The sequence below is a fragment of the Symphalangus syndactylus genome, chromosome 14 (genome assembly GCF_028878055.3).
Source record: "Symphalangus syndactylus isolate Jambi chromosome 14, NHGRI_mSymSyn1-v2.1_pri, whole genome shotgun sequence".
NCBI classification, from domain to species: Eukaryota; Metazoa; Chordata; class Mammalia; order Primates; family Hylobatidae; genus Symphalangus; species Symphalangus syndactylus.
The window spans coordinates 113,894,120-113,921,124 of NC_072436.2; the positions used below are offsets into that span (position 1 = coordinate 113,894,120).

The 27,005-nt window shown below is 52.5% G+C and overlaps 2 protein-coding genes across 4 annotated transcripts in view; one reads left to right on the plus strand and one right to left on the minus strand.

Annotated features, from left to right (window-relative positions):
- Positions 1-27,005, minus strand: part of SEC14L5 (SEC14 like lipid binding 5) — a 95,817-nt gene that overhangs the window by 13,521 nt on the left and 55,291 nt on the right. The window contains exon 16 of one of the 2 annotated variants that reach the window (XR_010115792.1): positions 25,460-25,636. Coding sequence is in view for 1 of the 2 variants with exons in the window: in XM_055243014.2 (XP_055098989.1) it covers positions 25,528-25,636 (109 nt within the window). In the remaining variant the exon portion in view is untranslated. Of the gene's footprint in view, positions 1-17,514; positions 25,637-27,005 lie in introns of those variants that run through there. The other variant, XM_055243014.2, reaches the window with a different exon arrangement.
- NAGPA (N-acetylglucosamine-1-phosphodiester alpha-N-acetylglucosaminidase) lies at positions 6,503-15,645 on the plus strand. 2 transcript variants are annotated; one of them, XM_055242273.2, is made up of 10 exons: positions 6,505-6,752; positions 6,854-7,309; positions 8,712-8,851; positions 10,110-10,218; positions 11,575-11,703; positions 12,408-12,613; positions 12,700-12,747; positions 13,129-13,230; positions 13,311-13,374; positions 14,830-15,645. In XM_055242273.2, exons 1-10 carry the CDS (start codon positions 6,667-6,669, stop codon positions 15,035-15,037), a joined length of 1,548 nt encoding a protein of 515 aa, XP_055098248.1. In that variant the 5' UTR covers positions 6,505-6,666; the 3' UTR covers positions 15,038-15,645. The 2 variants fall into 2 exon arrangements, with proteins under 2 accessions (XP_055098249.1, XP_055098248.1); XM_055242274.2 differs by lacking the exon at positions 13,129-13,230 and having other exon boundaries at positions 6,503-6,752.

Consider the following 27,005-nt stretch of genomic DNA (forward strand, 5'->3'; position numbering starts at 1 on the left):
TTTTTTTTGAGACAGGGTCTGACTCTGTCACCCACACTGGAGGGCAGTAGCATAATCTCAGATCACTACAACCTCCACCTCCTGGGTTCAAGTGGTTCTCCTGCCTCAGCCTCTCGAGTAGCTAGGCTTACAGGCACATGCCACCACACCCGGCTAATTTTTGTATTTTTAGTAGAGACAGTGTTTGTCTCTGTTGTCCATGTTGGCCAGGCTGGTCTCGAACTCCTGACCTCAGGTGATCCGCCCGCTTTGGCCTCCCAAAGAGCTGAGATTTTAGGCATGAGCCAGCATGCCTGGCCCCTTTTTTTTTTTTTTTTTTTTTAAAGAGACGGGGGTCTTGCTGTGTTGCCCAGCTGGCCTGGAACTCCTGGGCTCAAGCAATCCTCCTGCCTCTGCTGGGATTACAGCCACGAGCCACCATGCCTGGTTGAAAGTGTTTCCTCTTAAGATGTAAATATACACAGGAAACAGAATGAGTTAAGACTTTCTCCGTCATGTAGCTTTAGTGTGAAGGGGTTGTGAGAACAGTGTCTGCAGAACTGTTGCTTGGAATGAGGTCTGAGAGAGCAAGAGAGGGAGGGGAAGGGATTGGTGAGAGCTGGGGCGAGTTCAAGCCACCCTTTCATGACTGCTTCCCCACTCCTGTCTCTCAGCAGCTAAGCTTCTGCCCCCCTCACCCACCAGAGCCAGGAAGACTGACTTGGGCAACGTCCCACCAGTATCCTTGCTTTTTCCAGGTCTTTACCTATTCTCTTTCTCATTTTTTATTTCCATAGGTTTTTGGGGAACAGGTGGTATTTGGTTACGTGAGTGGTGATTTGAGAGATTTTGGTACACCCAGGACCTGAGCAGTATACACTGAAACCAATTTGTAGTCTTTTATCCTTCACCTCCTTCCCACTCTTTCCCACCCGAGTTCCCGAATTCCATTGTAACCTTTTTTTTTTTTTTGAGGCTGGAGTGCAGTGGTGGGCGATCTCGGCTCCCTGCAACCTCCGCCTCCTGGCTTCAAGCACTCTTGTGCCTCAGCCTCCTGAGTAGCTGGGATTACAGGCACGCACCACCACACCCGGCTAATTTTTGGGTTTTTTTGTTTGTTTGTTTGAAACAGAGTCTTACTCTGTCCCCCAGGCTGAAGTGCAGTGGTGCGATCTGGGCTCACTGCAACCTCCACCTCCCAGGTTCAAGCAATTCTCCTGCCTCAGCCTCCCGAGTAGCTGTGACTACAGGTGCACACCACGACGCCTAATTTTTTGTGCTTTAGTAGAGACGGGGTTTCACCATACTGCCCAGACTGGTCTCGAACTCCTGAGCTCAGACAATCCACCCAACTGAGCCTCCCAAAGTGCTGGGATTACAAGTGTGTGCCACAACGCCTGGCCTAATTTTTGTATTTTTAATAGACATGGGGTTTCACCATGTTGGCCAGGCCAATCTCAAACTCCTGACTTCCGGTGATCCACCCACCTCGGCGTCCCAAAATGCTAGGATTACAGGTGTGAGCCACCGTGCCTGGCCCCATTGTATCATTCTTATGCCTTTGCATCCTCACAGTTTGGCTCCCACTTACAAGTGAGAACATAAGATGTTTGGTCTTCCACTCCTGAATAATAGTCTCCAATCCCATCCAGGTGGCTGCGAATGCCACTAATTCATTTCTTTTTATGGCTGAGTAGTATTCCATCATATATATATGATGTTTATCCACTCATTGACTGATAGGCATTTGGGCTGGTTCCACATTTTTGCAATTGCAAATCTGCCCCCACCCCCAACCTGGTTAAATTTGATTTGTCCTTTAAGATTCCCCGAGATTGGCTGGGTGCAGTGGCTCACACCTGTAATCCCAGCACTTTGGGAGGCTGAGGCAGGCGGATCACGAGGTCAAGAGATCAAGACCATCCTGGCCAACCAACATGGTGAAACCCCATCTCTACTAAAATACAAAAATTAGCCGGGCGTAGTGGCACACACCTGTAGTCCCAGCTACTTGGGAGACTGAGGCAGGAGAATGACATGAGCAGAGCTTGCAGTGAGCTGAGATGGCACCACTGCACTCCAACCTGGGCGGCAGAGCGAGACTCCGTCTCAAAAAAAAAAAGATTCCCCAAGGTTGTCACTTGCTCTATGAAGCCTCCTCCCTTCCTCACACCTACTTGTCCATCTCATTCCCTACACTGCTCTGTGGCACCTCACTCTGGCTTCATTTGTGTGCTTGTCAATTCTATTTTCAGATTGTGAACGACTTTAGGGCACGGACGATGTCTCACTCCTCTTCAAGTGCCTGGCTCTTACTACACAGCCTGGAACACAGAAGTGCTTAAAAAATATTTGCTGAATTAAACAGAAGAAATGAAAAAAAGAAAAAAAGAGGCACCTGGAGATGTTTCGTCCAGGTCTTAGCTGGTGGAAGGGACCTTGGGCTGTGAGCGTGGTTGAGTCTGGTCTGCCCAGCTGGCAGCCCCCACACCACCCTGCAAGTCCACGTGGGATGAGGGGCACCCCTAATGTACCCAACTGGACCTGGGGGCCAGACATGCAGCCTATGATAGAATCTCCTGCCCCTCAGAGCCTCAACACCAGGTTCTGGGATGCTATAAATGCCCTCCCAGCCCTTTACACAACAGACACTCTGCACAGCACGGAAAGAAAAAATTGATCCTTTTACGTTTACATTTCCTAAAAGTTTTATTAAAACAACTTTCGGGCCGGACGCAGTGGCTCACGCCTCTAATCCTAACACTTTGGGAGGCCAACGGGGGTGGATCACTAGAGGTCAGGAGTTCAAGACCAGCCTGGCCAATATAGTGAAACCCCGTGTCTATTAAAAATTCAAAAATTAGCCGGGCGTGTTGTCACGCCCCTGTAATCCCAGCTACTCAGGAGGCTGAGGCAGGAGAATCGCTTGAACCTGGGAGGCTGAGGTTGCAGTGAGCCAAGATCAGGCCATTTCAATCTACACTCCAGCCTAGGCAACAGAGACTCCATCTAAAAATAAATAAATAAATAAATAAACAAACAAACAAACAAACTAGCCTGGTGTGGTGGTGCACAGCTGTAGTCCCAGCTACTTAGGAGGCTGAGGTGGGAGGACTGCTTGAGCCCAAGAAGTTGAGGCTGCAGTGAGCTATGATTGCACCACTGTACTCCAGCCTGGGCAACAGAATGAGATCCTGTCTCTAAATAATAATAGAATTACATGACAGAACTTTTTTGGGTGATAAAAAAAAATCCTAAAACTGGATAATGGTGATGCTGGAATATCACTGTATATTTACTACAAATCATTGCAGTGTATACACTTAAAACAGGAGAATTTTACAGTATATAAATTATATCTTAATAAAGTTTTTAAAAAAACCTCCCAATGGCTTACTATTTCACCCTGGCTGAAATCCATACTCATTTCCCTGGATCCCTGCATGTAGGATCTGGCCTTGGCTTGGCCCTCCCCCTTCAACCCTGCCCACCATGTCCAACCCTCCCCCATGGCCCTCCTCTCCCACCAGGTGGCTCTTCCTGCTGCACCTGCCAAGCTCTTTCCCACCTCAGGCTCTGGCCCAGATCTGCCCACAGCCACACCTTCTTTTCTTTCCTTCAAATCACATTCTAAATGGACTTGGAGAGGCTTCCCTGCCACACCTGCAACATCCTTCTCTCGCAGTCCTGCCCTTTGCTTTTTGCATTCATCACATGACTGTTTCATGTCTGTTTCCCCTTGAAAAGCTAAGCTCCATGAAGGCAGGGATCAGCTGCAATGGAGCACATACGAGGTGCTCAGCCTGTTGAACACACAAATGATGGCAGAACTCAAACGAGGACGCTAAGAGGGGACAAAAGTATTCCAAGCTGAAGAGCAAAAAAGAAAACCCTTGGCTTCGTTAGCAGCTTTGGCTAGAACTGTGGATACGGGCTGCTCTGTTCAAATGCAGAATTTCTGTGGCAGCCGTTACGGGCTTAGAAAAACTTGGCAAAGGAGGAGCAAACCTCAAAGTAGGGGGAAAACCAAAGTCAGAACTTGCCAAAGACTGCCTGTTCCTGTAACTCCTGAGGCAGAAAAAAAAGCGCTTCCGGAGGCAGGGAGTAGGCGTCAGGCCTGGGCTCCTCTGCTGGTTATTTTTAGCAGCCCAATGCAAAGATCAGAAAGATATACTCCCTTCACGTCACTATATTGGTCATTTAAGCCTCTAGGAGGAGCAGTCATTTTGTGCGTGGTTAAAGTGAACTAGGAGCATCAGAGCTGCTCCCGGGACCCCTTTGAGGTCCCTGAATTGTATTAGTTTCCAAAAGCAATCCATCAGCATGGCCATGTTCTCTGTCAAAGCTCAAGAGTCTGTCCCACGCCTCTCTCCTAGCTCTTGGCGGCTGCTAGCAATCTTTGCATTCTTTGACTTATGACTGCCTCACTCCAATCTCTGCCTGTGTTCATATGACCTTCTTTCCTCCATGTGTATTTGTGTCTTTTACAAGAACACCAGTCAGATTGGATTCAGGGCCCACTCTACTCTAGTATGACCTCATCTTAACTAATTACATCTGCAAAGACCCAATTTCCAAACAAGTTCACATTCTGAGGTTCTGGTAAGGACATGAGTTTGCGGGGGACACTCTCTAACTGTATTCACTAACCCTCACCGTGCACTGGCTCCAAGGAGCAGCGGCTCAAAGAGGGGCCTGAGATCAAGCACCAGAAGTGATGACTGTGGATGAAAAGGGGCTGGCCTGGCCTCTATCTGTGTCCCCCCATACCTGTGGTAGTGAGGGAGAAGGAAAAGAAAAATCTGTTGGGGAAAATTCCGACCTCAGAAGTGGCCTGCCTGAAAAGTCACAGCAACTGGCAAAAATAAAGCAAAAAGCAACCTGGGAAAAAACTCAGGCTGCACCTGCACAGAGATAAGCAGACAGGGTCCAGCACAGAAGCCCTTTGTTCTTTTTATAATTAGCAGGCTCCCGGGAAAAAGTTTCCTCTCCTTTTCAGGCATATACACGGTGGGCTCCGTGCAAACTGGCACAGGGAGGAGGAGGCCTTATCTAAAACAAACCCACAGTTACACAAACAAGAGAAGCAGCCATTTGCACTTGCCTAGAGACATACCCACAGATGCATAAGGGGAGCTGCACAGGCAGCTTTACTGGTGAGAAGTTACTCAGTTACCGGGAGGAGAGCAGTGTCTTATAAAAGTTTTTTTGCAGTCAGGCACAGTGGCTCACGTCTGTAATCCCAGCACTTTGGGAGGCCGAAGGAGGAGTATCACCTGAGGTCAGGAGTTTGAAACCAGCCTGGCCAACATGGTAAAACTTCGTCTCTACCTAAAATACAAAAATTAGCAGGGCGTGGTGGTGTGTGCCTGTAATCCCAGCTACTCGGGAGGCTGAGGCAGGAGAATCATTTGAACCCAGGAGGAAGAGGCTGTTGAGGTTGCAGCAGTGAGCCAAGATCGCACCACTGCACTCCAGCCTGGGCGACAAGAGCAAAACTCTGTCTTAAAAAAAAAAAAAAAAAAAAAAAAAAAAAAAAAAAAAAAAAAAAAAAAAAGAAGCTTTTTGCATTCGGCTGTAACCCAAAAATCCACTCAGACTCCCATCTCCACTTTGGAGAGCTTTCTTCTTTCCCCTATTAAACGTTTGTTCCAACCCCACCCTTGTATCCACGCTCCTTGGTTTTCTTAGAGGTAGGACAAAGAACCCGGGCACTAGTTCAGACAAGGAGAAACTGCTATATTAAGGTACACTGGCAAGACTACAACAGTATCAAGCTAACTAGACTTGCCGTGGCTCCTGGAATGGCCCATGCGCTGCACCGGCACCAAGACACCACCCAACCCTGGACACTGCACTGGGACAAGAGGCCTGAAGAGAAGAATCCTCTCAAAGGAAGCTTGACGCACATGCTACAAAATAAACTGGCTTCCGTACTCAGGGCCAGCTTCATGGGCGCACTCAGAAGGTCCCTGGCTTGCTGCAACCGTTTGCTCTGACAATCTTGAAATTCCTAATAGTTTTCTGGGTTTTTTAGCAAGTGTCCCCACGTTTTCATTTTGCATTAAGTCACACAAATTATGTAGCTGGGCTGTCTTCAAAAATGTCAAGGTAGTAAAAGACAAAAGGCTGAGGAGCCTTCCAGATTAAGAGATCAAAGAGACATGACAAATAAAAGCAACTCCTGGATTACAGGGTCAGGGGCAGCCAAAAAGGAAAGGAAAAAAAAAAAAAAGACATTAGAGGGACATTTGAAGGTTAGCTGTGGATGAGATCACAGAACTGTCAATGGGAGTTGTCCTAATGATATTCGCCCTGTGGTTAAGAAAATGCCCTAGTTCTTAGGAGATGCATAGTGAGGTATGGGGTAAAGAAAGGATCATGACGTCTGCAGTTTGGTTGCAATTGGTTCAGGAAAAAAAAACAAAGTACAAATGACTGAGTAAATCAGGCAAGCCTACCAAAAACTGCTAAACATGAATAAAAGTTCTACGAGAGTTCTTTATGCTCTCCTTGCAACTTCCTGTAGGTTTGAGATTACCTGGAGATAAAAAGTTACCATCACCAGCACCGCCCGCCAGCCCGCCAGCCGAAAAGAGCTCAGGTAATTCAGTCCGAGCTAAAAGCTGCCACTCTGGAACTTGAGTCACGTGAGGCGACCCACGTGACCCGAGGCCCCGGTCCAATATGGCGACCTCCACGGGTCGCTGGCTTCTCCTCCGGCTTGCACTATTCGGCTTCCTCTGGGAAGCGTCCGGCGGCCTCGACTCGGGGTGAGTGCAGCTCCCGGGGCGAGCCTGGTTCGGGGGGGTCCCCTCTGTCCTCCGAGCTCACAAGGACAGCCCCCCGAGCTCACGGCCGCCCGTCCCCGCAGGGCTTCCCGCGACGACGACTTGCTCCTGCCCTATCCACGGGCGCGCGCGCGCCTCCCCCGGGACTGCACACGGGTGCGCGCCGGCCGCCGCGAGCACGAGAGTTGGCCTCCGCCCCCCGCGACCCCCGGCGCCGGCGGTCTGGCCGTGCGCACCTTCGTGTCGCACTTCAGGGACCGCGCGGTGGCCGGCCACCTGACGCGGGCCGTTGAACCCCTGCGCACCTTCTCGGTGCTGGAGCCCGGTGGGCCCGGCGGCTGCGCGGCGAGACGGCGCGCCACCGTGGAGGAGACTGCCCGGGCGGCCCACTGCCGCGTCGCCCAGAACGGGGGCTTCTTCCGCATGAACTCGGGCGAGTGCCTGGGGAACGTGGTGAGCGACGAGCGGCGGGTGAGCAGCTCCGGAGGGCTGCAGAACGCGCAGTTCGGGATCCGCCGCGACGGGACCCTGGTCACTGGGTGAGGAGGCAGGGAGCCCCGTGCTGTCGAGGGCAGAGGGCCTGAGATTTGGGTTGTAGCCGTGCCTCCGTGTTCAAGTCACTTAACGAAGCTGAGCCTCTGTTTCCTCATCTGCAGAATGGGGATAGGAATCGCTTCCTTGCAGAGTTTATTCATCATCCAGTATCATTGAGCACTTGCTTGTATCAGGCAGTGTGCTGCCCCCTGGTGAGATAGCAGTGACCAACACAGTCTTTGCCTTAACAGCCCTCCCCCATTACTAGAAAAATCAACAAAAGCCAGGTAAATAGCTAACATACATTCTGATTGCTGTGTGTGCAGCAAAGCAACCAGCGGAGTGAACCGGTTGTAAATAGTGTTGATTTTAGGGAGAGTGATCTGGAACAGGCCTCTCCGAGGTGACCTTTGAGTTGAAACTTGAAGAGTAATCACTAAGTCAGCCAAGGTCCGAACTGGAGGAAGAGCATTTCAGTCCAAAGGAACCCCAAGCACAAAGGCTCAGAGGCTCAGGGGGGCTTCTGTGTATGAGGGACTGAAAGAGGAGTGGGGTGTCAGAAACATCAACTCATCAAGACTGATTTTTTTTTTTTTTTTTTTTGAGACAGAGTCTTGCTCTGTTGCCCAGGATGGAGTGCAGTGGCGTGATATGGGCTCACTGCAACCTCCGCCTCCCGGGTTCAAGCGATTCTCCTGCCTCAGCCTCTGGAGTAGCTGGGACTACAGGCCTGTGCCACCACGCCCGGCTAATTTTTGTATTTTTAGTATAGCGGGGGCCGGGGGGCGGCGGGCGGAGCGGGGGAGTGGGTTCACCATATTGGCCGGGCTGGTCTCAAACTCCTGACCTCAAATGATCCGCCCACCTCAGCCTCCCAAAGTGCTGGGATGACAGGTGTCAGCCACCACGCCCTGCCAAGACTGATGATTTGAATTATTTAAAATTATCTTAAAAATTATTTGATTCTCAAAAAAAAGTTATTTGATGATGATAAAGCTTGTTCTGATCCTGAGTGTGACCAGGTGGGAGAGATCAGTGGAGAAACGAGGAACCCAATCAAGGGCCATAACAGGGATCAAGTGGTCGTTGGGCTGGGTATGGCCTGGAGATTGAGGGCCGTAGATGGATTTGAGATCTGTTGGGGGATGGTCATTTCTATTACATGAAACCTAGACTGTTTGCAAAGGCTCGTGGGGATTGTATTGTCAGAACCCTGTCCGGCTTCAGCTCTGATAACAGGGAGATTCCTAGGGCTGTTAAGTTGTCTCAGCTACACTCAGGCCTCAGCAGGTTCCTGGGGCATGAGGGGGAATCTAGCAGCCAGGTTGGGACAGCCAGGGAGAAAGAGCCTGACTATCTGCAGTTGCCCCTGCTGGTGAGTGAGCTTCCCACCTTCCCCGGATCCAGGTACCTGTCTGAGGAGGAGGTGCTGGACACTGAGAACCCATTTGTGCAGCTGCTGAGCGGGGTCGTGTGGCTGATTCGTAATGGAAGCATCTACATCAACGAGAGCCAAGCCACAGAGTGCGACGAGACACAGGAGACAGGTTGGATGGGGAGGCTGTTGGCAACAGCCCTCTTGAGAACCAGGACCAGTGGGCTGGGCGGAGCTGTTCTTAAGTCTTTCAACAAGTATTGAGCAGCTACTTTGTGCCCAGCACTATTCTGGGTACTGGGGATTCATGGGGATGAAGATAGGCTTATGTTGAATATATAGGACAGAAAATAGTTATAGAATATGCTGAAAAGAATTGGTAAGTGCTCAGAAAGAAAAATAAAGTTAGGGGAAAAGGGGAGAGATGGGGACAGGAGCTGTGGGTACAGGAAGAGAAAAGTGAAAAGAAAAAAATCTTCATGGGCCTGCAACGTCACCATGGCCCAGGAGCTTGTTGCAAAGCCACACACACCTCAGACCTGCAGAAGCAGAGGCAAGGCCCAAGAGTCTATGTTTTAACGGGCCTCCGTGGTGATTCTGACCGACAGTCAAGGTTGAGAACCACTGGGATGCGGAATACTGGGATGGGGACAGGATACCATGGCCGTTTTAGAGTGGGCAGTAAGCTAGGTGTGGTGGCTCACACCTGTAATCCCAGCACTTTGGGAGGCTGAGGCGGGAGGATCGGTTGAGCCCCGGAGTTCAAGACCTGCCTGGGCAACATAGTGAGACCTATCTCTACAAAAAAAAATACAAAAATTAGCCAGGCGTGCTGGTGTGTGCCTGTAGTCCCAGCTACTTGGGAGGCTGAAGCATCAGAATTGCTTGAACCTGGGAGGCGGAGGTTGCAATGAGCTGAGATCATGCCACTGCACGCCAGCCTGGGCAACACAGCGAGACTCTTTGTCTCAAAAAAAAAAAAAAAAAAAAAGAGTGGGCACTCAAGGAAGGCCTCACTAAGGAGGTGATCTGACAAAAGAGCAAGCTAGAGAAAAGCACAGTTCCCAGCCAGAGGGAACAGGAAGTGCAAAGTGGCTGCAGGGTGGTGAGGGGACACCCAGGAGCTGAGGCAGGAGGAGGAAGAGGCTGGGGAGGGCATGCTGGCCCTTTGGATTTTGTTCTAAGAACAGGGGAATCCATTAGAGGGTCTTCACCTGGAGGCTGGCATAGCTTGGTTCACCTGTAAGAAGAGCCCCCTGGCTGCCCTGGGGAGACTGGGATGTGCAGAGGGGAGGCAGGGGGACGAGCAAGGAGGCTGCTGTGCTTCCCAGGGAGGTACCGGGTAGCTCAGACCAGTGGGAAGTGGAGTTAGGCAAGAAGCAGGAGGCCTCCCAAGGGGCCGGTGATCAGCCAGGCTGCTTCTCCTTCAGGTTCCTTTAGCAAATTTGTGAATGTGATATCAGCCAGGACGGCCATTGGCCACGACCGGAAAGGGCAGCTGGTGCTCTTTCATGCAGACGGCCAAACGGAGCAGCGTGGGTGAGTCCTGGGAGCTGAGGCCCCCTGGCCGGGGCTCAGTCGTGCTAGGAGGAACGTTGACCCAGTGACAGCCACCCTCTGACTCTACCTGCTTTCTGGGATGTTGACACCTATCTGTCCCCCCTCCCAGGGCCCCCTCACCCTCCCACAGGATGAGGGTCCTGAGATCTTTGCCAATTCCAAGAACTCATCGTCTTCAGCTTTAGGCCTCACCTTTCCTGAACCCTAGATAGCATCCAAGGAAATGGTCACAAAGTTAGCAGGGAGAAGACCTTGGTTCCAATCCCAGCTCAGCCATGTTATGCCGTAGACAAGTCACTCAGCCTCCCTGAGCCGCATTTCTATCCCCTGTAAAGAGAGTGTTTTGGTTTGCTCTGGCTGCATAACTAGCACAAATTTAGCGACACTCAACAGGGAATGTTCTTTTGTTTGTTTCTTTGAGACAGGGTCTTACTCCGTCACCCAGGCCAGAGTGCCGTGGTGCAATTTCAGCTCCCTGCAACCTCTACCTCTCGGGTTCAGGTGATCCTCCCACCTCAGCCTCCCAAGTAGCTGGGATTACGGGCACCCGCCACCACGCCCGGCTAATTTTTGTATTTTTAGTAGAGATGGGGTTTCATCATGTTGGCCAGGCTGATCTCGGACTCCTGACCTCAGGTGATCCATCTACCTCAGCCTTCCAAAGTGCTGGAATTACAGGCGTGAGTCACCACACCTGGCTAATTTTTGTATTTTTAGTAGACACAGGGTTTCATCATGTTGGCCAGGCTGGTCAACTTGGAATGTTCTATGTTCAGGGTATCCCATGGACAAAACCAAGATGCTAGTTAGGCAGGGCTCTTCTCTTATCTGGAAAGAATCCTCTTGTTTAGGTTATTGGAAAAATCCACGTCCCCTCCTCAGCTGTGGGACTGAGGTCTTGGTTTCCCTGCTGGCCACCATCTGGGGCCTCAGCTCCTTCAAGCTGCCCAGGTTCCTTCCCATGTGTGTCCCCTCCCCCAGTTGTCCAGCCACCCTCTCCTCCCCCTCGCATTTCAAATCTCACTTCCTTTTCTGCCACCAGCCAAAGAAGGTTCTCTGTGTTGAACGGCTCCTGTGATTCCCGTGGCCCCACCCAGATCCTCCAGGCTGTTTCCCCTCCCTTAAGGATGCCTATGCCATGTAACAGCACATGCATGGATGTGATCTCACATGTTCACAGCTTCCGGGAGCTAGGATGAGACATGCTTGGGGGCGGGGGCCACTTAGAAATGTGCCTGCACTGTGGGCGTGATGCTGTGCACTGTGGAAGGAAAAGGAGTTAAATCAGAAATGATGGTGGGCGCCGAGCCTGAGCACCACCGCTTTGTACCGCAGCATCAACCTGTGGGAAATGGCGGAGTTCCTGCTGAAACAGGACGTGGTCAACGCCATCAACCTGGATGGGGGTGGCTCTGCCACCTTCGTGCTCAACGGGACCTTGGCCAGTTACCCGTCAGATCACTGGTAAGCACGTGAGAGCCGCCTTCATGAGGGCTGAAGTCCAGGTCTGCCCCAGCCTGTCTCATTCAGCCAATATTGAGTGCCTGCTATGTGCCAGGCCCCGGGGGCCCAAGAGAGCAGAAATTGCTGCAGTCCCTCCCCCAGGATGCCAGTACTCCCCAGGCCTAGGAACAGGGTCAGTTGGTCAGCAAAGACCTCCCTGAGGATGACAGAATAAGAACTGAGATCTGAAGGAGGTGGTAGCTGGGTGGGGGTGGGAGAGCCTTCCGGGCAGAGGGCACCACATGTGAAAGGCCCAGGGCTGGGAGGGATTGTAGGGAGCGGAGGAACTTATAAAAGACTGGAGAAGGCTGGGCACAGGGGCTGACGCCTGGAATCCCAGTGCTTTGGGAGGCTGAGGTGGGAGGATCGCTTGGGCCCAGGAGTTCAAGACCAGCGTGGGCAACATAGTGAGACCCCGTCTCTACGAAAAAATAAAAAAAAAAATTAGCCAGGCATGATGGTGCACACCTTATGGTCACAGCTGCTCAGGAGGTTCAGGTGGAAGGATCGCAATACCTCATCTCAAAAATAGATAGACCTCATCTTGTAGGTTGGTAGGTAGGTAGACAGGTGAGAATGGAGAGAGGGTTGGTTGGGGGCAGCCTGGAGGGAGTTGAGGGGCCGTCTGGGGGTGTCCTCTCCTCACACATCACATCCCTTTACAGCCAGGACAACATGTGGCGCTGTCCCCGCCAAGTGTCCACCGTGGTGTGTGTGCACGAACCCCGCTGCCAGCCGCCTGACTGCCATGGCCATGGGACCTGCATGGATGGGCACTGCCAGTGCACCGGGCACTTCTGGCGGGGTCCCGGCTGCAATGAGCTGGACTGTGGCCCCTCTAACTGCAGCCAGCACGGGCTGTGCACGGAGAGTGAGTGGGGGTTCCAGGGAGGGGGCTTTGCCCAGCCCTGCCTTGCCCTAGGCCGTCACCTGGCCTCCCCGGTCTTGTCTTGGCAGCCGGCTGCCGCTGTGATGCCGGATGGACCGGGTCCAACTGCAGTGAAGGTAGGAGCCGCCACGCCACTAGCAGATGGGGAGACGGTGGCCCGGCAGCCCCCACTGCTCCTCTGCTGCCTCTGTCTCCACCTTCTGGTCCGGGAACCGCTTGCCTCTTGTCTTCTGCCCCTGCCTCCCCTGCACATCGCTGCATGATTCCCCTGTGGCTGCTGCGGCCCATTCCACAAAGGGCTCAGCTAAAACAAGGATCCCTGGGCTCATAAGGTCACGTTCAGGGGCTAGTCCAGGGAGGGCAGGGGGTGCTTCACCTTTAACCCGGCTCTGTACACATGGGCCAGGGCGGGTATCCTATCCTGTCGAGAAAGGCTCTGACACTGGAGGCCCCAACCTGTCTCCTCCCTGCTCCCTCCTCCCATCTTCTTTCCATAGAGTGTCCCCTTGGCTGGCATGGGCCGGGCTGCCAGAGGCCTTGTAAGTGCGAGCACCATTGTCCCTGTGACCCCAAGACTGGCAACTGCAGCGTCTCTGGAGGTACCTACCCCTCCGAGGGGAGGCGGTATGGGCAGACGCTCCTGCTCCAGCCCCTTCAGCCCGTCTCTGGTATGTTACAGTAAAGCAGTGTCTCCAGCCATCTGAAGCCACCCTGAGGGCAGGAGAACTCTCCTTTTTCACCAGGTAGGTGCTTCTGTAGGAGCTGGGGCCACGGTGGGAAGATTCCCCCTTCTCTCCTGCACCCTTCCCCGGTGAGGTCCATCTCTGCCCTTGTCCCCTGCCAGCTCCCTGCCTTAGAGGAAGAGGGACCAGCTCTCCCCACTGTCTGCTTTGGGGACCCTGGAGCAGAGCCCAGGGCCTGAGTGCCCAGCCTCTGTTGTCAGCGTCCCCACTAGAGCTCAGAATGCAAACTGGGCTAGATGAGATGCCAGGGTGGGGGCTGGGGGTTCCTCATTCTGTCACCCAGGCGGAAGTGCTGTGGTACAATCAGCTCACTGCGATCCTCCCACCTCAGCTTCCAAGTAGCTAGGACGACAGGCACATGCCCCCACGCCTGGCGAATTTTATTTCTTACTGTTTTTCAGAGATAGGATCTCACTATGATGCACAGACGAAGTGCACAGTCCTGGGCTCAAGTGATCCTCCTGCCTTGGCCTCCCAGCCCCCATGCCCAGCCTCCAGCTGTGTTTTATTTGGCTTACATAATTTTTTAAAAGTTAAAATATATGAGCAGCATCTGATAATCAGTAACATTCACGGTTTTTTTAACTTTTTTTTTTTTTTGAGACCAGAGTCTCACTCTGTTGCCTAGGCTGGAGTGCAGTGGTGCAATCTCAGCTCACCACAACCTCTACCTCCTGGGTTCAGGCGATTCTCCTGCCTTAGTCTCCTGAGTAGCTGGGATTACAGGTGCCCGGCTAATTTTCATATTTTTAGTAGAGACGGGATTTCACCGTGTTGGCCAGGCTGGTCTTGAACTCCTGACCTCAAGTGATACGCCCGCCTCAGCCTCACAAAGTGCTGGGATTGCAGGCGTGAGCACCACGCCCAGCCTTAAAAACTTTTTTAATGGCTTCTCTTAAAATATCAAGCCAGGCATGGTGGCTCACGCCTGTAATCCTAGCACTTTGGGAGGCCGAGGCAGGTGGATCACTTGAGGTCAGGAGTTCAAGACCAGCCTGGCCAACATGGTGAACCCTGGTCTCTACTAAAAATACGAAAATTAGCCAGGCGTGGTGATTCGAACTTGTAGTCCCAGCTACTCGGGAGGCTGAGGCAGGGGAATCGTTTGAACCCAGGAGGCGAAGATTGCAGTGAGCTGAGATCATGCTAGTGCACTCCAGCCTGAACGACAGGGCGAGACTCCGTCTCAAAAAAAAAAAAAAAAAAAAAAAAATCAGGAGAGGGGCAACACAGACCTGCATTGTAGGTCATGACTGCCTCTGCTGTTCCCTGCACATGTCTTAAATGTTGCTCCATCCCCACCTAGTCCATTTTGCTCATAACATTCCCTGTGTGGTCCCTGGAGGCATCTGATTTAGTGCTGTCTGTGCCGGGTAGAGGGAAGCCCCTCAAGTGCTCCCCAAGCCCTGAGCCCACCCAGCAGTCCCCCACTTGGGGCTTCTCTCCTGTCTGCAGGACCGCCTGGCTAGCCCTCACCCTGGCACTGGCCTTCCTCCTGCTGATCAGCACCGCAGCAAACCTGTCCTTGCTCCTGTCCAGAGCAGAGAGGAACCGGCGCCTGCATGGGGACTATGCATACCACCCGCTGCAGGAGATGAACGGGGAGCCTCTGGCCACAGAGAAGGAGCAGCCAGGGGGTGCCCACAACCCCTTCAAGGACTGAAGCCTCAAGCTGCCCAGGGTGGCACGTCCCGAAAGCTTGTTTCCCCACAGTCTGGCTTCTGCAGGGGAAATTTCAAGGCCACTGGCACGGACCATCTGGGTGTCCTCAGCCCCTGTGGGGCAGCCAAGTTCCTGATAGCACTTGTGCCTCAGCCCCTCACCTGGCCACCTGCCAGGGCACCTGCAACCCTAGCAATACCGCGCTCCCTGGAGAGACTCAGCCGCCTGCTTCCTGCCTGCCTGTGTCTGCTGCTGAGAACCGTGTGCCCCGGGGAGGGCTGCCGCACTGCCAAAGAGTCTCCCTCCTCCTGGGGAAGGGGCTGCCAACAAACCAGAGTCAGTGACCACATCATGACAAAACAGCACATCCTGGCCAGCACCCCTGGCTGGAGTGGGTTAAAGGGACGAGTCTGCCTTCCCGGCTGTGACACAGGACCCTTTTTCTACAGACCTCATCACTGGATTTGCCAACTAGAATTCGATTTCCTGTCATAGGAAGCTCCTTGGAAGAAGGGATGGGGGGATGAAATCATGTTTACAGACCTAGTTTGTCATCCTGCTGCCCAGAAGTTTTTTTAATCACTTGAATAAATTGATATAATAAAAGGAGCCACCAGGTGGTGTCTGGATTCTGAATCATGGACTTAGGTTACTGCTAGGGCTTAGCAGGTGTGGCTTATCCTGAAACAGAAGTCACAACGGCGTCCTGGAGCCAAGTCCTGTTCCCTGCTTGTTTAATCCAGTGCTTTTCAAACTTTAATATGCCACAGGTCACGAGGAGATTTTGTTAAAATGCAGATTTGGGCCTGGGGTGAGGCCAGCAATTCTGCATTTCCAACAAGCTCGCCGACGATGCTAATGCTTCAGGTCCCCAGACCACACTTCTTGTCTTTCTTAGAAACAGGGTCTCGCTCTGTTGCTCTGGCTGGAGTGCAATGGCACAATCTCGGCTCACTGCAACTTTGACCTCCTGTGCTCAAGTGATTCTCCCACCTCAGTCTCTCAAGTAGCTGGGACTATAAGCACATGCCACCATGCCCAGCTAATTTTTTAAATTTTTTTGCAGAGAAGGGGTCTCACTGTGTTGCCCAGGCTGGTCTCGAGCTCCTGGCCTCAAGTGAACCTCCTGCCTTGGCCTCCCAAAGTGCTGAGATTACAGGTTCGAGCCACTGCGCCTGGCCCCTGACCATACTTGAATGACCAGGGCTTAGTTTTTCCTCACAGTATTTTTATAGAGTTTAAATTAGTTACCCATGTTTAAAAGTCGAGATTTTAAAATAAATAAGGGCAGCAGTGCAGTGGCTCACACTTGTAATCCCAGCACTTTGGGAGGCTGAGGTAGGCGGATCACCTGAGGTCAGGAGTTCGAGACCAGCCTGGCCAACATGGCAAAACCCCGTCTCTACTAAAAATACAAAACAGCTGTGGTGGTGGGAGCCTGTAATCCCAGTTACTCGGGAGGCTGAGGGATGAGAATCGCTTGAACCCGGGAGGTGGAGGTTGCAGTGAGCCGAGATCGCACCACTGCACTCCAGCCTGGGCAACAGAGCAAGACTCCATCTCAGAAAAAACGTCCAGAGATTGACAAAAATTCCAGATTGCTTGTTTCTCTTTAAAGATCTGGCAGCTCTGGTGGGTGCCTGCACAAGTCACCAGGCCAGCCCAGATTCAGGGAGAAGGGAAAGGGGCTCTGCCTCTTTAAGAGGAGCTGCAAAGTCAGGCACCTTAGAGTCATTCAGGTGTATTCCTAAGAGCAGTTCCCAAGCCTGGCTGCAGATCCTGGAATCTACAGGGATCACTCTCAGTCTGAGGCCATGGCCACGATGATGTCCGTGATGGCTATCCTGAAATGACCCTTGGCCTGAGAACCATGACCTCTGAGGGGACATCTGTGTCCTCTGTTGTGCTGGCGGCTAAGTTGGAAAAGTGACAGTACTGTGCAGTGGAATCCAGGCCCAGAGGCAGCAGTACCTGAAGAGGGCCTGTCACAGCAAAGCTAGAGTGGTCCCAGGCCAGGTGACTCAAACATGCTGAGTGGTGTGAGTCCTGTGGCCCCTGGATTTTTTTTTTTTTTTTTTTTTGGAGACAGTCTCACTCTGTTCCCCAGGCTGGAGTGCAATGGGGCAACCTCAGCTCACTGCAAGCTCTGCCTCCCGGGTTCAACCGTTTCTCATGCCTCAGCCTCCCAAGTAGCTGGGATTTCAGGCATGCACCACCATGCCCGGCTAATTTTTGTATTTTTAGTAGAGGCGGGGTTGCACTATATTGGCCAGGCTGGTCTCGAACTCTGGGCCTAAAGTGATCCACCCGCCTGGGCCTCCCAAAGTGCTGGGATTACAGGTATGAGCTGCTGCACCCGGCCTGTAATTTCTTTTTGTCATCGTGTTATTTTCTTTGCCTGCCCAACATCCAGTCTCTCTTCTAGGAACAGCCCTCTTAGGCTAGGATTCCCCAGACGCAGAAACTAAGACAAGGAGGTGAGAGTAAGTCGTTTATTGGGGAGGCGGCCCCAGGAAACACTGGTAGAGGACAGGGAGGGAAGGCAGCCTGTGCAGGGTGCAGGAGTGAGCAGGTCTATACTGCAGGCAACGGGCTCAATCCTGCTGGGGGCCTCTGGGAGAGTTGGTAGAACAGGTCTCGGTTGTACCACCCAAGGGCGAGGAAGCTGGGATATTTATCAGCCAACACCCATTCATCATTGGTTGAGGGCCGCTCCTGGGGGTTTACTCCCTGGCAGTGCCAGTCTGCCCTACCCAGAGACCGAGTGTGCCCTGGCAACCACAGGGAGCTGTGGGAAAGTTGCAGCATCTTGCAACCTGAAGCCTTCTAGGGTAATGAGAGTGCCTGGGGAGGTGGCCACTTCTGCCACCTGCTCCATTTCCTATCTAAGGTCTGCCATCCAAAATCTAAATGCCTGAGCCCCAAAATGTGCCTATCCTGTAACAGTACAAGTGTCACACGTTTTGGGTTGCCGGAGACCCCAAAACCCAGGAGCCCTGGCTGTAAGCCTCTAGCATGTTGCTTTCAGGGTAGTACCCCTCCCCCATTCTCCATCCAGGTGGTTTGGGTGGCACTGTCTTCTCACCCCAAGTTGCAGGTGGGCCTGAGAGATTGGTCCAGAGTTAGGCACCTGCCCTGGGTCAGCCAGTCAGAGCCCATCGTGGAATTTCTGCTGCAGCTGGAAGAAGAAACTCTCTCTGCTGGGACTGTCTAACTTCCAAGGTTAGACACAAGGAGGGCCACAAGGTGGGCCCAAGGTGGGCCACAAGGAGGAGGAACGGAAACCAGCTCTTCTCCAATGTGGAGAAGACCTGATCGGAACCAAGAGATGGAGCGGGTGAGCCAGTGTGGAAAAGGACTACACTGAGGGTGTTGGGGGGAGACATGATTTGAATGCCTGGATCCAGCTATACCTGAAGCCAGGTCATTCTTGCACTTCCAAATTACATAAACCCATAAATTCCCATTTTTTGCCTGAGGCAATTTGTATTGGGAGTCTCTGGCAACCCAAAACGTGTGACACTTGTATTGTTACAGGACAGGCACATTTTGGGACTCAGGCATTTAGATTTTGGACTGCAGACCTTAGAGACGACATGGAGCAGGAGGGAGAAGTGCCTGAGATTCTAGTACCTACCTATGGTGGTGGTGGCGACACAAATATGCAAGAGCTAAAGTCATCAACCTGCAGGCGAGCTGGCTGGGGATTCATGTGCTCCGATCACAGCAGCCTAAGGGTCCCCTCCCCCACCTGCAGTAGTGACTCGAGACCCCCAGACACAGGCACGGGGGGTCTTGGACTACACACTGAAGTCTCTGCAGCTCACCTGGGAACCGTGAGAGTTCCACGTGCTGGGCCGTCGCCATGGTGACACGTCTCAGCTTCTGGGGTACTCTGCACAGAACTTGAGTATTCGGAAAGACCCCAGAAAGGTCCATCCTGGCATCAATGGGTGGGCTTTCAAGGACTCCTTGGGGCCCCAAAACAAATGAAATTTGTGTGTGTGCCCTGAGTTTTCATGGGATTCTCCAAGGAATCTGTGCCCAAAAGAAAAAAATCCTGGCTCAGAGGTTTCAAACTGTGCTTGTTGCCAGCTTGGGCAACATGGCCCCGCCGCTCCAAAAAAAATACAAGAATTACGCATGGTGGCGCACACCCGTGCTTCCAGCTACTTGGGGCTCAGGTGGGAGGGTCGCTTGAGCTCGGGAGGTTGAGGCTACAGTGAACCATGATCATGCCACCGCACTCCAGCCTGGGTGACAGAGTGAGACCCTATCTCAAAAAAAAAATGTGATTTTTGGGGATCCGCATTCCTCCAAAATGTCTTGTTGGGGGTGGGCACTAAGGGAGGCAGTGAAGTGAGAGGGAGAAGTTGGCAGCCACAGCCTCCGACATCCCTGAAGGCCCTGGGCTCCCTTCCTCCCAGGCCCTACCCCAGCTCCCACTGCAGCGGCTGGCGTCCAACCCGGCTCCGCAGAAGTCCCAGGGGTCTACGCCCCAAGAACTGATCCCGGAGGCAGCCTCTGGGCCACAGGGAGCTCTGGGCGTGTTTTGCTCGCTCTGGGTCCAGGCCCCAGGAGGCCTCCAAGGGAAGTGCTGTGGCTGAGACAGGCGTCAGCAGGGCCCCATAGCTCAGGCCTCATCCCAGCTCCCGCCCACCCTCCGGAGCTCCATCTTCCCCCAGAGGGCCGTTCTTTCTCAACACCCGCCGCACCCACGAGTCAGGTGGCTGTTCCTTTGAAACCCGCCACCCACAGTTCCAGAGAAATCCACGGAAGAGTCACCGCCAATGAACACACGCAATTGCAAGCTGCCTCCTCTCCCCTGACGAGCCGTGCTGGGCAGGGCTGGGGAGCAAAAGCTGGGTGGACAGACGACCCTCGTGCCATCACACAAAACACCACACCTGCTCTCCTCTCACAAGTGACAACCCCAGCCACCAGCTCCAAAATGAGGAAGGCTTTTCAGAGTCCCAGGATCTGTGTGGCAGCCAGCTCCACTCCGTGCCCCAAGAGAGCTCACGGGAAGGACAGGTGGCACCCTGGACAGGGCTCATCACACCCTTCTGACTTCAGGACTGTGGCTGTCTTGGGATGCAGCTCTCCAGGACACCACGTCTGGCACTTTGGTAAAACCCCGGGGGGAGTGCAGGGCAGCCCAGGAGACATGGGCACCAGGGCCCTCACTTTCACCTGGGTACCTGGCCAGTAAAATTCCAGCAGTGCTGGGCGGGCCCCAGAGATTTTCATAACTGTTTAATGCAGATATAACTGTGTATCTGGTTAGCTATTGTATGCATACATCATAAGTTGAGTAGCATGCCCCAAAATTCATGTCCGTCTAGAACCTTAAAATGGGACCTCGCTTCAAAATAAGATCTTTGCAGGTGGAATTAGTTAAGGATCTCAAGGTGTTATACTGGACTTAGGATGGGCCCTAAATCCAATGACTGGCGTCCCTACAAGAAGAGGAGACACAGAGAGAGAGGAAGGCCATATGATGATGGAGGCAGAGACTGGAGTGATGCAACCACAAGCCATGAGGTGCCACTAGACGCTGCAAGAGGCAAGGAAGGGTCCTCCCCTACAGCCTTCAGAGGGAGCAGGGCCCTGCCTCCATGTTGATTCCGGACTTCCAGCCTCCAGAACATTCCACTTTTTTTTTTGAGACAGAGTCTCACTGTCGCCCAGGCCGGAGTGCAGTGGCGCGACCTCGGCTCACTGCAAGCTCCGCCTCCCGGGTTCATGCCATTCTGCTGCCTCAGCCTCCCGAGTAGCTGAGACTACAGGCGCCTGCCACCACGCCCGGCTAATTTTTTGTATTTTTAGTAGAGACGGGGTTTCACCGTGTTAGCCCGGATAGTCTCGATCTCCTGACCTCGTGATCCACCCGCCTCGGCCTCCCAAAGTGCTGGGATTACAGGAGTCAGCCACTGCGCCTGGGCTATTTCTGCTTTATATATAAAAATTGTGATCCTCCCTCACCCGGCCCAATAACCAATCTTGAGAACCTTAACTAATTACATCTGCAAAAACCTTATTTCCAAATGAGGTCACATTCTAAGGTTCTAGGTGGACATGAATTTGGGGACATGCTATCCAATCCATTACATATGTATACAATATAAACGATACACAATTATACCTGCATTAAACAGATATGCAGCCCCTTGGGGGTGTTATCACCCCTGTTTCAAATGCTCTAAAGCAAGGGTGTCCAGTCTTTTGGCTTCCCTGGGCCACACCGGAACAAGAAGAATTGTCGTGGGCCACATATAAAATACACTAATGATAGCTGATGACCTGAAAAAAACAAAGAAAACACACACAAAAAAAACTCAGTGTTTTAAGAAAGTTTACGAACTTGTGTTGGATCATATTCAAAGCAGTCCGGGGCAACATGCAGCCTGCAGGCCACAGGCTGAACAAGCTCGCTCTAAAGTCTTTTAAACAACAGCTGGAAAATTCTAGAACGAGCCCAGGGGAAACCTCCAGGGTTTTAGGAAGCTGACAATGCAAGTTTATCCAAATGGAAAACATTTAATGCTGCTGGTTGGAGCAAATCATCAGGCAAACAAAAAAACCCATTGCGTTTCACTGGCTCAGAGACTTTGTTGAAAAGAATTATACTATTCTCATTGGACAATTAATTTTACAGCGGGGAGGGGGAATTCGAGAGAGTGCAGGGTAGAAAAAAACAATCTCAAACTCTCCATATTTCAACCTCTGTGAAAAAACATGTTCTAACTGCCAAGGGAAATACCACTCAGAATACACTCCTTCAGATGGGTGGATTTGCCCAGAAAATACAAGCAGATTCTTTCTTGAGACAGGGTTTTGCTTTTTCACCCAGGATGAAGTACAGGGGTGAGATCATGGCTCACTCCAGCCTTGACCTCCAAGCAATGCTTCTGCCTCAGCCTCCCGAGCAGCTAGAGTATAGGCGTGCAGCACAACGCCTGGCTCATTTTTTAATTTTTTGTAGAGACGGGGTCTCACTGTGTTGCCCAGGCTGGTCTTGAACTCCTGCACTCAAGCGATCTGCCGGCCTCAGCCTCCCAAAGTGCTGGGATTATAGGCATAAGCCACCACGCCCAACCCACACAAGCAGTTTCTAAAAGAGAAAGACTGCACACCCAACTCAGAGGGCAATAATTCTTGACACCTACTTTTCTCTGGGTGCAATCATGAAAAACAGTGATAGGCGACCTCAGGAAGAAAATGAGTCTTTGGATGAGAAGCATTAAGTAATCAGAATGACCACTGACATTAATGGAGCGCCTTCTGTGTTCTGGGAGCTGTGCTGAAAGCTTTACAGCTACTCCCTCATTTTGTCCCACTACAACCCATTGAGGTAGGCACTGCTATCCTCACTTTACAGATGAGGAAACTGAGGCACAGAGAGGTTAAGTTACCTGGTCAAGGTTACACAGCTAGTGAAAGGAAGGCTGGGGTTTGAGTCCTGGTCTAAATTCAAGGCCCAGGCGCCCAAACACCAACAGTCATGCTGCTTGTGGGTTGCTTCTGTCCTGGTCACAATGGATTAATGAGCTAATGATGCAAGAAGCCCAAGCCAAGGCACTTCCAGCCTTTGGCTTTGGGGAAATTCAAAAGCCAAAAGCTTGGCAATCTCTTCCTTGGGTTATTTTTGATTCCAGGCCTCCCAAAGGCAAGAAGAATGATCTTGATGATGCTTCCACGTGGGTCCCTGAGACTTCCACCTGGGAAGAGAGCCGGCCGTAGCAGACGCCACCATGGATACCTGCTAGTTCTGTGGTCCAGCTTCTCTTGTCTCTTGGTCCTCTCCAGTCCTGCTGCTGCTTCTGCAGGGAATGTCAATCACAGGACCCTAGTTTCTTGCCAGTGTGGCCCACAGGAATGAGCATATGACTCGAGCTGGGCCAATCAGAGCCTTCCATGAGATATGAGATGGAAAAGCGTCTCTTAGAGTGTGAATCCTGAAGTTATAGGCTTGGGGCTGCTGGCAGCCATCTTTCCCGCCAGGTGGAAGAAAGAATGAGGTCAGCATGCAAAGAGATGCAGAGTCAAGAGGCCTGGGTGCAGTTGACAGGCCTGAGGACATTAAGCTCCTGGATCCAGCCATACCTGAAGCAGCACCCACCTTCAGCCATCCCCAATACAGGACCCACGGAATTTGCTTTGTTGCTTAAGCCAGTTCGGGCTGGTTTTTCCCTAAGGAGACAGCACTCTCAAGAGCACACCTGAAAGGGCCTGCGGTTCCTCTCCCCCAATGTTAAGGGTGGACAGCTGATAGCAGACCCCCCTCCCCCAACCCGCCTCTGGAACAGGCAGCTCCAGCTTCCTCCAGTAAAAGGCTTCTGTCTCCCTCTCTGGGGCTAGACAATAAATGTATGAAGACTGCCAGGGCAGCTTATCCCAGCATACTTGTAGGATAACACCTAGTTTTTAAGAGAAAAGCTAGAAATTCACTTAAAGATAGTTGAAAATATTACAAGTTGCTCTCAGCAATAAATGCCTGGTGATATGGGAGCAATTAGTTTTGAGAACGTCTCCTTCTAATCAGTCGGTGTCCTATGTACACATGTGCACACACACCTTGACGCAGGGTACAATCTCTCTTGTTCAGGTACCTGAGAAGCGGACAGAGCGCCAACAGGAAGGTGGGCAAGGCTCTCTCCCAGCAGGAAGAAGGATGTGTCTGAAAAGATGACCCTTTCTCTCTCTCCTGGGTTTGGGGTTGAGGCTGGCATAGATATGTTTCCTGGCCCTGCATTGCTGTGCCTGCATAAAGATGATTCTTGTGACCACAAAACCACCCCTTGGCTCAGTTACTCCAGCAGAGACGAGCCCCAACTCTAAGCAAGGCCAGGAGACAAGGGTACCAGCCACTGCTGACAGAGCCATGTCAGCGAGGCTCCTGCCACGCAGGTCACGACGATGGGTAATGTGGGCTGGGCACAAGTCGTTGGGGTAGGGACTGGCATGGCCCCATCCAGGGGCGCAGAGGTGTTGTCTTCATGCAACAATAGTGACCCCATTCTGCTGGTGCTCCCAAATGCCTAAGGGAAGCTAGAAATCCTGATTTCAATGTGAAATGCCTCAATTTTTAAACCATCCTAAAGGCAAAAAACCAACACTAAAAGCAGGCCAGATCATGATTCAAGTTGGTGACCCCTGACTGGCTGCCTTTTGGGGAGTCCAGGAAAGGAAAGGAGAAATGTCCTCAGGCCCCAAGGAGACCCAAGACGCTCCTGTGTAGTAACTAGGGAAAGTCGTGTCAATGTTGGACCTAGTTCCAGAGTCATATCTGCCCCAGGGCAGAGACAGCAGCCTTCACTCGCCAGGGAAGTCGAGACTCCATGTTGAGACCCTGGATCTAGCCTTACCTGAAGCAAGCCCTCCTGGACTGGCCAGTTCTATGCACCCAAGAATGATCATGCTGTTGTGTTTAAGCACCTGGGCATAGGTCTCTGTGGCTTACAACCAAAAACAGTCATAATTAAACAGTTCCCTAGGAAAGAAAGGCATCTCCACTGGGGTATACAGACAGCCTCAGTCACCCCATCGCTGCCTGGAACTTAGCAGAAACCCAGGGCTCTCCCATCCTCTCCAATCACGGATGGTCAGGGTTAGGCCATGGTGACCAAGGGCAGGGGACATGGATTTTCAGTTCAGGATATGCTGTTCCCCACAAAGGGCAGCACCTGTAACTCACTTAACTACTCACCAAGCACATCTTGATACTGCATAACAGAACGTTATGCAATCAGATGCCAAGGTAAACACCCTTCATTTCTGCCTCCCCAGCATCCCTCCCCCTTCTTCTTAGGGCAGTATTCCTCCAGGCACCCACTAGCACTTTTCAGAGCAGGTGGTTGGTTCCAGAGATGTGCATGTGATCCAGGCTGGCCAATCACTGCACCTCACTGCAACCCTGAATCACAGTGATTGGTCCAGATTGGGCATGACCCTGCTGGCCAATCGGCATTCTCCAGTGTATCTGGCAACTGTGATTGGTTCAGGAATTGACCTGGGAACCGCCCCCCCTTCGAGGCTAAGACTCAGCTCTGGGAAGAGGGTTGGAGCCGTTGGGAGGAAGAGGCTCCTTTATGCACTCGAGCTGCGGGGAGGAGAAGGGCACCTAATAGTGATGGTCCCCTGCATGGCAAAAGCAGAGCAAGAGGTGGACAGAGGGGAGACAGGCCTCGCTGACATCGCTAAGCCTGGATGTCCCAAAGGTGTGGTATGGTAGACACCTTGGCCTTGGCTTGGTCTTCCTTACACGAAGCCGAAAGGAGATAGTTCTGTCCTTGCAACTTCAAGAGCCCTGACACCACACACAGGCCAGGCCTGGATCCTTGCCATCCGCTCCAGACACCCCAACTTGGGGAGCATCTAGGCCTGGGGCTCCAGCCCACATGGTCCCAGGCCCTGCAGTTACCTGGCTTCTCATTCTGGACATTTCTGGACACTGGAGGCGAGCAGGCGGCCCTGAAACACTGGGCCCAGCTATCTGGAGACCAGGGAGCTGCTATGAGACTGGCCGGAGGAGGACGTGGTGGCGGCACTGAGCTGGGAGAAGCCGCTGGTGCAGGATTCCAGGCTGGACATGGAGCCCCTGGGGAGGAAGGGCGTGGCACACGTTACCCTCTCGCAGTGACAAGGCCCTTGGGCTGACACAGCAGTGGAAAAGCTGTTGATGCTGCAAACCAGGCCCCAGGGTCCCAATGCAGAGAGAAAAGCAAGTGACGCCATGAAGAGAAAAGCGCTACCCAATTCCCCACACACCCATCTCCCCAGACAGAGCCCAGCCTGCCACAGACCCATCAGGGGCTCCCCTGGCCTGAGGCCCTTGCATGGCCCTAAGGCCACCACAGCCCGGCGAGTCCCTGGCCCTGTCTCCAGTCTCACTCCCTCCTGACTCTTTGCACTCAAACTCCATAGTCCTCCTCCTAGCTCTTGCAGTGGCCTTTGTACGCGCCAAGCCTGAGGCAGAAGCCCATTCTCTCCTCTCCGAGCTGTCTGCTTAACTCCTACTCCAAACCTCAGGGCAGCGCCATCCTCGAAAACTTTCTTTCCTTGTATAGAGACGAGGCTCTCACTATGCTGCTCGGGCTAGTCTCAAAATCCTGGGATCAAGAGATCCTCGTGCCTCGGCCTCCCAAAGCACTTGGATTACAGGCGTGAGGCACCATGCCCAGCCTCCAAGAACTTTCTGCGATGAATGTGCACAGTCCAACACACCAACCACTGGCCACATGGGCTGCTCATCACTTGAAATGTGGCCCATGCGACTGAGGCACTGAATTGTTTTGTTTCATTCTGCTTTCTATGTTAAATTGCTGCAGGTAACTAGCAGCAACCGGATGGGACAGTGCAGCTTTAGGGCCTTGCTACTCAAAGCATGGTCTGGGAACTGGCAGCACCAGCAGTGCCCGGAGCTTGTTAGAGATGCAGAACCTCACCAGGTGCCATGGCTCATGCCTGTCATCCCAGCACTTTGAGAGCCTGAGGCAGGGGGATAGCTTGAGGCCAGGAGTTTGAGACCAGCCTGGGCAAAACAGTGAGACCCTAACTCTACAAAAAATATAAAAAGTGGCCGGGCACAGTGGCCCATGCCTGTAATCCCAGCACTTTGGGAGGCCGAAGTGGGCGGATTGCTTGAGGCCAGGAGTTCGAGACCAGCCTGGCTAACATGGCGAAACCCGTCTCCACTAAAAATATAAAAATTAGCCGGGCATGGTGGTACGCACCTGTAATCCCAGCTACTCAGGAGGCTGACGCATGAGAATTGCTTGAACCCAGGAGGCGGAGGTTGCAGTGAGTAGAGATCGTGCCACTGCACTCCAGCCTGGGTAACACAGTGAAACCCTGTCTCAAAAAAAAAAAAAAAAAAAAAAAAAAAAAAAAAAAGCCAGGCAAGGTAGCACATGCCTATAGTCCCAGCTACTTGGGAAGCTGAGGTTGGAGGATTGCTTGAGCCCAGG